Raw genomic sequence first — 11091 nt, forward strand, 5'->3', positions numbered from 1 at the left:
AGCTAGGGAAAGTAATGTCCACCCAGACAGAGCCCCGCTTCCCTGGGTAAGCCTAATACAACCGGGGGCGGCAGGTTCCCCAGAGGTCGCCTGCTAGCATCTGTTCTACCTCAACAGCCATGAGTCTCCTCGGCGTGCAGCACATCTTGAGATTGAGGGTTGTTTTTTTAATAGAGGTTTATACCATCCTCATCCTCACGACCCAGGCAGTTAAGCCAAGATCCCCGAGCTCTGTACCGTACAACGTTCCACCGTCGCGCCTTACGGTGGTCGTTGAAGCACACTCAGAGCTTAGGGTATTGAAGACTGGTGGCTCTTCCCAGTCCCCAGCTCAGGGACCCCGGGGTCGCCAAGTCTATACCCAGCAACTAAATGCTGAGCCCCCTGAGGGTCAAACTGCAGTTGTCTCCTTTATTGTGCGGAGTTTATTACTGAGAGCAGTAGCACACCAGATGTCATTCCAATGCTGGGAAAATAGATTTGATATGTATCCGCATATCTGCACCTGGGATCATGAAAGGAATGGGGTAAGTATCTGCCTCTCTACCCAAACTATCAGCCAGTTCATTCCCTGGAATTTCCACATGGTTGGTTGATTTGGGGTATAAAGGGATAAAACTGGATCAAGTAAATGCAACATTGAGGGTGCCGCCGAGCCGTAAACCAGACTCCCATAGTCAAGGCGGAATTGAACTAGGGCCCTGTAGAGCTGCAGCAGCGTAGAGCGATCCGCACCCCAGTTGGTGTTGCTCAGGCAGCAGAGGGCATTAAGGTGCTGCCAGCACTTCCACTTAAGCTGATGAAAGTGAGGTAGCCAAGTGAATCAGGTGCCGAAAACCAATGATATGTCTCCACTACAGTGAGTGGATTGTCATTAAGGTAAAGCTCTGGTTCTGGATGAATGGTGCATCACCGACAGAAATTCACGACACACGACTTCGTGGCTGAAAATTGGAAGCTGTGGGCTAGAGCCTATGACTGCACCTTGTGAATGGCTCCCTGTAGGTGCCACTCAGCAACACAAGTACTGGAGGAGCAGTACGAAATACATTAGTCATCCACATCCAGATAAAGTGAGACCGATGGCCCTACAGCCACTAAAAATAGACACACACTCAATACAGAACCCTGCGGAATGCCATTCTCCTGAATACTGGGGGAACTATGGGATGCAAGAACTTGGAAAGTACAGAGCGACATGTAGTTTTGGATATGATGTTGCCAGAACATGTCTTATGCTTTACAGAAATAAAAAAAGACAGCAACCAGATGTTGGCGTCTGGAAAAGGCTGTTCAGATGGCAGACTCGAGGGACAAAAGATTATTAGTGTTAGAGCGACCCTGGCGGAAGCCGCCCTGACATGGATCCAATAGGCCACCTGACTCCAGGACCCAACCCAACCGCTGACACACCGTATGTTCCAGCAGCTTACAAAGAAAGTTGGTGAGGCTGATGGGCAGAAGTAGGTTGTGCAGGAGCAACAGGGAGGGAAGTGCCCCCACCATCAAGGGGTCAGGTGGAGCCAACTGTACGTGGCGGAACAGAACATGGTAGAACTGTTGTCGTGCCGGCGGTGTAGGTTGACATCATACGCACAGGATGTAGTAGCCTCTCATATTTTCACTTAGCCTCAGTGTAGGTTAGTTGTTCAAGGGTCTTATGTTCCATTATTTTTCTTTCTTTCTGGAGACTCCCGCAGTCTGGCGAGCAAGGCAAATGGTGCTCTCCACTGTTGACACAGATGTGAGGCGGTGCACAGGGAGTAATGGGATGTGAAGGATGTCCGCAATCCCGACAGGTGACACTGGAAGTACAGTGGGAAGACATATGGCCGAACTTCCAGCACTTACAGCTCCACATCAGGGGAGGGATATATGGCTTTACATCACAGTGGTAGACCATCACTTTGACCTTCTCAGGTAATGTGTCACCCTCGAAGACCAAGATGATGGCACCAGTGGAAACCTGATTGTCCCTCGGACCCCAGGGGATACGTTGGACGAAATGGACATATCGCTGCTCTAAATTGGCATGCAGCTCATTGTCAGACTGCAAAAGATGGTCCCTGTGAAATATGATACCCTGGACCATATTTAAGCTTTCATGCAGCATCATGGAAACAGAAACATCCTCCAGGTTGTCACAGGCGTGTAGTGCCCGTGACTGGGTAGAGGATGCTGGTTTGATAAAGACTGACCCTGACCACATTTTGGACAAGCCCTCCACCTCCTCCTCCAAATGTTCTACAAAAAACTGAGGCTTCATGGACATGAAGGATTCCCCATCAACTCTCTTACATACAAGATACCAGGACAAATAAGCTTCACTGCCATCCTTAGCCTGGCGTTCCTCCCATGGTGTGGCCATGAGGGGGTGGGGGGGGCGACAATTTGGCGTCGTATCTCTTAGCATTGAAGTTATACCTCAACCGCTTAGAGACTGCTGCTGTCTGACCACCAGCAAGAGATGACATACTACGCTTGATGGCACCAACTCCAACCAGGGGCTCTCCCCACGGGCGTCACCCAGCCACCGCAAAGGCCACCTGTGTGGCCAGGAGGCTACAACCAACAGGGTACATGGTGGCTTCACTACAATGGACTGGCTACAGTGCTGGGTATCAGGCACAAATGAGCTAAGAAGTCCATTATTGTCGACAGTGCAGAAAGCAATACTGCACAGAGGATGGAGGAAAACACACCCAGGAGGGTGACCTTGCCCAACAGCTGGAGAGTGAGTGGAAGTGCAGATCCACGTCAACAAAGGATGCAAGAGATCTTGGCGCATGATGGACACTATGCACCATGTAATGCGCCCTTCCCCAGTTGGCTCGCTCTTTGGGAAAATTTTGAAAAATGGAGGTCAAACCCTACAGGGGACCATCACAAAGGCCGAAACGTGTGAGACTCCTTTTAGTCACCTCTTACGACAGGCAGGAATACCTCACAGCTATTCTAACACAGACCCACAGGAGGCCTTATGGCTGTGTGCATTTAGTGTACACTGCTGGGCAGCGCTGGGCGCGTGACCTTGAGTGGGACTTAGCCGCTGAGCGAGGCAGCCGGGCAACACGGTGCATAGTATTACTAGCACCGTGTTGCTGGAAAATCAAGATTGCGCAACCGGAAGTTCCCTGATAACGCGCGCTGGTGCTCGCTGTGTAGAGGCAGCTGCATGCTCAGTCGACTCGAGGCAGCCGCACGCAGCACACAGCCATGCCGTACAGGAGGAGAAGAGGATATAGACGTTCAAGACTTCCAGTGTACAAGACTTATCAGCTTTGATGAGACACCAAACCCAGTGTCTCAACAGGAGATACTCAGTGGGCCAATAACCTTTGTTGGCTGTAAGATTAATTTCTCTTGTACAACAAATGAAGTAGTACCAGGGAATTCGTGGATGACTATTGCTGTAGTAAGGGGTAGTGAAAAGCCTCTAGCAGGATTGGAGGCTTACTATGACAGAGACCTTATCTGTTATAGAACATTTGCAATTGGAGTTGTTGCTGACAGGAATTATGGTACTTGTGTTGTGACAACAGACAAGCCTTTCTCATTGTATACAAGGAACAGAAGAAGAATTAATGCAAATGAGAGAGTTAATATATGGTGCAAGATTGATGGTCGTTTATCAAAATATATTGAAGTTCAAGGAGATGTAACTGTATATTATCATGCATAATAAAGTTCTTCCTATCTCGAGACAATTTGCAATTGGAGTAGTTGCTGACAGGAATTATGGTACTTGTGTTGTGACAACGGACAAGCCTTTTTAAGGCAATGTGCATAGCCTTGGATGGTAGGGTGGAACTGAAAATTTGCCTATCAGATTCCTTGATTGGCCTATCTTTGGGGATCCTGATTTGGTTAACAGTGTGGATAGGTCATGACAATTAAGAAATGATCACTCTCCCAGAGATAGTCATGCACTCTGCTTTGCATTGAAGGGAGGATGTTGGGCCTTCACATCAACAGACCACATATGGCAGTATATGTTCCACGTTCTGCACTAAAATCGGTTTTTGTGCCACTGTCCAGTAAACATAAGTCAAAGCCCGTGATTGTTCCATTAGAGTCCTCAGATGTTTTATCAAGACCCCAAAAGGGTTGAAAGCAATAAAATTGCCCAGGAGTAGAAAAGAGGATGGTAGATGATTGATCAGATAAACTGTCTGCTGATGTCAGCTCCCTTTCTGGAGGGAGAAAGACATCACAGACAGTAAAATTAATAGTTGTCTGTACGAACAGCCTGCAATGCTGTACTGAGTGGAAAATTGCCACTCAAAGTGTCCGAAAGCACCAATGTGCAGACATCACCATATGCTCTTTCAGAGCCAACTCTCTATAAAATATGTAAGGTGATTACATAGGATAAACAGAGGGTGTTACACATTTCAGGGAATCAAGTTTCCTGAAGGGCTATACGTGTTGCCAAATAAAATGGAAGTATATGACCAAGTTCTGTTAGGCAGTGAAAATAACCATTACAGCTCCACTAGATAACGGCTGTAGTGGTACCCATGGGTGTTGGGATGAAGGCAGGAAGGTGGGTCACGTTTCAGCACCACACGTGGAGTAGAAACCATTTTAACATTAATAATTTCAAAATTAGTAGTGGTGAGGGATTTGTTGCCACAGAGACTACCAGCTCCACTATCACTTTTTTGTCCTCTTTCTTTTTTTACCTTTTTTTATCATTATGCAGTTTTAACTGTGGTTGGGGTTTATTTAGTTGTCCATCAGGAAGGGATGATGAACAGGCTGTCATGCAGCCCACATCCTGTCTTTCCACGGACAGTGGCTGATGTTGGGCCACAAGTCAGTGTTTGCCTGCCGAAGACATTCGGCAGAAGGTGACCTTCCACTGCAGGATGCAAGAGAAGTATCAGTCTCTGCCAGCAGGGGGCACGGAAATGAGGTTCCTCATCACAGACAAATTCAGATTCAGGCAGACCCTATTACCCGACATAGAGAGGAAAAGCAGATGACTAAACCTTTGTTACAGACAGAGGCCTAGTAACCATGTTTGCCAAAATCATTTGAACAGGATGGTGTTCATATTTTTGATCTGGCTGAGAATACGAAAGGCAGTCAAGGGCTTCCCCGTACATGTATCTTTTTTCTAGTCTTAATATGGGATAGTTCAGGGAATGGGGAGCATATGGAAGTACTACTGGAATGTGCCGACAAGTGCCAAAATGGAAACATTTAAAGCACCACAGATGATGGGGACTGAAAAGTAAGGCTTTAAATCACAGAAGTAAACCATTATTTTGGCCCTTTCAAGTAACACAGCACCACAAAGCCAAAACAAAGGCTCCAGTACCCACTTTCTTTATCCTTTCGCACTTATTGGATATGGCAAAAGACTCGACACCCCAATTTTTCCAGTTTCTGTGTAGTTCGTTATCTGTCTAATGTGAGACCTCAGCAGATAGTAACACCCCGGATCATCCTGAAGTTCACCTACACACACTTCCTGCCTCCTAGTGTATGGTATACAATGACATACTCTTAGTGCTTTTCTGATTTTTAAGAAAAACAACAAGAACATGAACAGTCTTACTCACACGTCAACCAATGAAATCTGACAGTGAACGGCACATACCTGCCCACTAACATCACTCGTCAACAAACAGAAGTGGCCCACCTCAGAAGAGCTATCCTACTACAAGCCAAGAAGGCTGTGGCACAGACCTATGCAATAAACTTCTGACCCTCCCTCACTAGCAACCACAAAACAGCTAGTCATTTCAAATGCTCAATGACAAAATTATGCTAATAACTTTACAATCACATAATTTCCATTGTACACATATAAATCAAGCATTAAATGAAGTCCTCAATACCACTTCGCAAACTCTCAACAAACTACCACCTTTCTACTGAACCCAGACATCTGACAACACTACACGTAAGTGTGTCATTACAACCAACATACTGAAAGATAATACGCATGCAAGGAAATATTGCGTTTTCTGTGTTCTTTTCGTCTGCACACATCACATGACATAACACCATTCCTTCCAGCGTGTATATGACATATGAAGACCTGCAGATCAAAAACGTTGACAATTAAAATTTCTGGATTTACAACTCGATAATAAATTCAGTTGGGAAGGGCATTGCTGAAGCGCCTAAACAAGTCTATCTTCTGTGAGAATGTTGCCAGATGTAAGAGACACAAATACAAAAAAACTTGCATAATTTGCTTACTTTCATTTTATTGTGTCATAAGGGCTCATCTTCTGGGTACCTCAAATGTAGCAAAAGTTTTTAGTGTGTAAAAGTATGCAATAAGAATCCTTTGTGGTGTAAATTCAAGATCATCATGTAGAAACCTGTTCAAGAAACTTTATATTCTAACCACAGCTTCAGAGTATATTTATTCCTTCATGAAATTTGTTGCAAGAAATATATCTCTGTTTCCAACCAATAGTTCAATACATAGTATCATTACTAGGAATAAGAACAATCTACATAAACACCCGAATTCCCTTCCCTCTGTCCAAAAAGGGGTCCAATGTTAAGGAACTCACATTTTCAATAAATTGCCAGTAACTGATAAAACTTGGTTTCAGATAAAGCACAGTTAAAACAGAGTTTGAAAAACTTGATAGGCAACTCCTCCCATTCTATAGACGAACATTTTAACAAGGACTGTTAGACTAGCTGAAGTTAAAGTGTCTGTTAGATTTCAGTTTTGAAAGCACTTTTTGGTCACACCGGTCAAGATTAGTATTTTGTGTACAACAAATTTATTAAAAGTGCATAACAATGTTTCATTCTGACAGTGCATTTATTCTGTAAATATTAGCCATTCCAGTTTACTGTAATGCAGTTCTCTATTTTAACAGTTTCTTAACAAATGATAGAACAGTAAGTATTATATTCAAATGTTTTATGTTTTTTATGTTATACTTTCTGACATATTCCACATTTTTGGGTCTATGGAACAAAAACTGAATCTAATCTAATCATTATGGTGTCAGACCAATTTGATAACTGTAGGTTCAGTTGCCTCAATTTTATTAATTCCAGAATAGAGAGCACTACGAAGGGCATTACCATTGACACTCTTGAAGATCATTTAATCGTGGTCCTACCTACGGCAGCATATCATTTGGATTTCACCAAGCATAATTCTGTTCTATTTTTGACAGAGGGTGATCATTAAAAATGACTTGGGGCTTTCTGGAGCATAAGTGAATACTAGTTTACGCCACAAAACTCTTAAATCACACATTACTACTCAATCTATAAATGACAAAACAAACTTAATATCGTACTGCTCCGAGTCATGAGAAAGCAGAAGGTACAGCGAAACTAAAGCACCTTGGTTAGCTGAAGCTGCCCATACACTACGATACATAAAAATCTATTTCTGAAATAATACATTCTGACAACATAACTAAAACGTTTATAGGATTTGATCTAATTTCCGTTATTTTGTAGCAACTTATTTCACTGTATATACGCGTTTTTCCATCACAAGTTCCTCAGTTTTCATCGGAAATGGAACATTTATCTATCTACACTTAATGAAGAAACGAACACCAGTAAACACCCATACAGATTTAACCAAAATATTTTTTTTTAAAATATGGCACAGTCGGGCAAATGCGTGCCACTGCTTAGAACATTAAATATTTAATCTTCTTCTAAACATCATAACAACTCAGCAGTCTCCATAAATATCACAAGAGCAATGATTAAAGAGGGATCAAAGTTCAGTTTCGCCATTCTACTATTCAGCAACACGAAGTCCTAATTTCGGATGTGCACCAGGTCTGACGTAACCTCTTGCGTAAGTTCTTGCCGTAGAGTGAGAAAATAGCAAATTTTCACACACCGTTTGGCTGAAATTCAAAAGGAACACAACAGTAACGAGAAACAATATGTCAACACGATTCACGTAAGCACAATAATGGAAGTGTACAACACAGCGTACGTCTCCTACATTCTCTGCAACGAAATGTTACTCCACAACGTAACAATTACATCCATCACATTCACTAAATTTCCTAGTTCATGCAACACCAACCTTTATAGTATCCAGAGGGTGGCCCACTACAACAGTACATACGCCACCAAAACCACCACAAACGAAGTATTTAACTGGGCTAACTTTGTTCTTCCCCATCTTGGCTGGATCAAAATGAACTGCTTTTACTGCTCAACCCAGAGTTCTTATATTTGTACTGTACACACTACCACCACCAACCCTAGCGGCTCCTGCCACACACTTCACAGTTCACCAACAACTCACAATCATTGACAGGCAGATATTCCACTACTTTGACGAAAGAGTATAGATAGACCAATTCAACCACAGGCAACGAAAACTTGCACATTTATCCCTCCACCACAACAACGACCAGTCAGATGGCGTGTGGATACACCCTATTGGCTCACTGTAACGCCAGCTGGCCTGAAAGTCAAAATAATTAAAACCAGTTAACTTGCTGGCTTCATGCCGCGCAACTATAGCCCATGAAAACTCTCACGCATACAGATTCTGTACAAGGAAGATGCACTTGTGAGAAATATTGTGGGAAATATTGTGGAAATGGAAGAGGATGTAGACGAAGACGAGAAGCTAGATGTGTACTGAATGAAGAATTTGACAAAGCACTGAAAGACTTAAGTCGAAACAAGGCCCTGGGAGCAGACAACATTCTGTTGGAGGTACTTATAGCCTTGGAAGAGCCAGCCATGACAAAACTCTACCACAGGGCTTAACAACTGGCCGGTTTTGAGCGCGAGTACTCGCGTCTGCTCAGGCACGTGCTCGTGAGCAGGGTGGTCGCCGAGTAGGGAGGGAGGGGAAATGCGCGCGCACGTTTGAACAGGGCCGCAGCGTGCCTATTGAATTCGCGCCGACTGTGTCACGTTTAAAGTACTAGGATCAGCTCTAACAGTCACTTCGCAGGTTAAGAATCATGTCAAGTCACCGTTGTGTAACCCCAACCATGCTTTCGCAGTTCAACCCCCATTGGGAGGAATTGTATCTGTTTACAGTAAAAGATGGTGTTGCAAAATGTTTAGTACGTCACAAAACGCTGAATTCTTTTAGGAAATTTAATTTGCAGTGACATTATATGTCTTACCACGCGAAAGACCACGGAAGTGGAAAATGTGATGGACCAGATCGTATACAGGAAGTTACTAAACTTAAAAGGAAGCTATCCGAAGAAGATCTGGACGACGAAGAAAAATCAACTGAAGCAGATCTCAGAGTGAGTTACAAAATTGCTTTGCTTTTAGCAAAATCCCTGCGCCCCTCCACTGATGGCGATTTAATAAAAGAATGTTTGGTCGTTGCAGCGGAACATTTGTGTCCATCTCAAGTTGAACAGTTTCGGATTGTGCCATTATATAACATGACCATTATGCGTCGCCTACAGGACATGGCAGACGACGTCCAGAGCCAGCTTGCAAATATCTGTAAGGATTTTATGGCGTATTCTCTAGCTCTGGACGAAAGTGTTGATATCACTGGAACAGCGCAGCTTGCCATATTTATTAGAAGTGTTAATAGAGATCTTCAGGTGAGGGAGGAGCTCCTCGATGTGGTAGCCATGAAGAACACTACAACCGGAGGTGATATTTTAAGTAGTGTTGAAGAAAGTGTAGAAAATATAGGATTGTCGTGGAATTCTTTAGTTTCAGTGTCTACAGACGGTGCACCAGCGATGACAGGGAACAAATCAGGTTTCATTGCGCTGTTGAAGGAGAAAATGAAAAAACTGACCATGCCGAATGAAATAAGGGGCGTTCACTGTGTGATCCACCAGGAAAACTTATGTGCAAAGAGTATCACTCTAAAAAATGTGATGAGTGTTGTTGTTTGTACAACCAATTATATAAGGAAGCATGGGCTACAACACAGGCAATTTAAAAGCTTTCTTGAGGATGTAGAAAGCCAGTATGGTAGTCTGGCTTATTACAGCGAGGTCCGCTGGCTTAGTCGTGGCGAATTATTAAATCGATTTTTTTCCCTATTAGATGATATAAATATGTTCATGGAAATAAATAACATGTGTGCTCCTGAATTGAAAGAGCCTTCATGGAAATGTGATCTCGCGTTCCTAGCAGATTTAACCAGCCATCTGAATGCTTTGAACATTTCACTACAAGGTAAGGATCTGCTAATTACTCATTTCATAGATCGAATACAGGCTTTTAAAATGAAATTGACACTTTGGGTGAGTCAGCTGGAAACAGGAATTCTAGCTCATTTTCCTAAATTATCATCCATGCAAGATGTTCACAAAGACTGTGAATGTTATTCACATAGTTTAGTTGCCCTTAAGGAAGAATTTGATCAACGCTTTCAAGATCTGACAGCACTAGACAGTGATTCTGATCTGTTGTCCTCTCCATATTCAGCGAATATTGAAGAGATTCGTCCTGAGCTGCAACTAGAAATTATTGACCTGCAGTGTGACAGAGAATACAGAGACAAATTTCAGAACAAGAAAAACATTTTGGAGTTCTGCAGACACTACCCTCAGGATAGATTTCCTCGTTTGCACAAACTGGTGGCTACAATAATATCAATGTTCGCTTCCACGTATGTTTGTGAACAACTGTTCTCTGGAATGAAATGTAACAAGACGCACCTGAGAAACGCACTGTCTAATCGAAATTTAAACTGCACGCTGCGCCTACAGTGCACAAGAACAATTACTCCAAACATAGACCCAATTGTAAAGGGCAAAAAGTACAAGATAACCGAGAATCCCACACTTCAGTGACACCTTTTATTGTGTAACAGTTCACAAATTAATACGAATGTAGAGGCATACACTAAGCTAATAAAATGATGTGGCATGTGCGCATTCTCCTTTATTTGTTTCATTTGTCGCAGTAATAATTCGTGAGTGATATCCCTGCAGGTGGCCGCGGATTTACATTGACTGGTGGCAGCTGTAGTGTGCCCCACGTGACTCTCCCCACTCTCCGCTCTGGTCCGGCAGTGGGGGTAGCGTGCTCGCGCTGCTCCGTGCTCGCGCCTGGCTGCTCACAGCTTGCTCCGCGAGCACGTATGTTGTGAAGCCCTGCTCTACCATCTGGTGAGCAACACGT

General features: G+C 43.6%; 1 protein-coding gene across 1 annotated transcript in view; it reads right to left on the reverse strand.

Moving 5' to 3' along the window:
- LOC126185216 (congested-like trachea protein) overlaps positions 1–8281 on the reverse strand; it is a 161714-nt gene extending 153433 nt beyond the window's left edge. The window contains exon 1 of the mRNA XM_049928098.1: positions 8045–8281. Within this exon, the coding sequence (XP_049784055.1) occupies positions 8045–8143 (99 nt within the window). The 5' untranslated portion in view covers positions 8144–8281. The remainder of the gene's footprint in view (positions 1–8044) is intronic.
- Between the last annotated feature and the right edge of the window lie 2810 nt (positions 8282–11091).

Source organism: Schistocerca cancellata, chromosome 4, assembly GCF_023864275.1.
Source record: "Schistocerca cancellata isolate TAMUIC-IGC-003103 chromosome 4, iqSchCanc2.1, whole genome shotgun sequence".
In the NCBI taxonomy this organism is placed as follows: domain Eukaryota; kingdom Metazoa; phylum Arthropoda; class Insecta; order Orthoptera; family Acrididae; genus Schistocerca; species Schistocerca cancellata.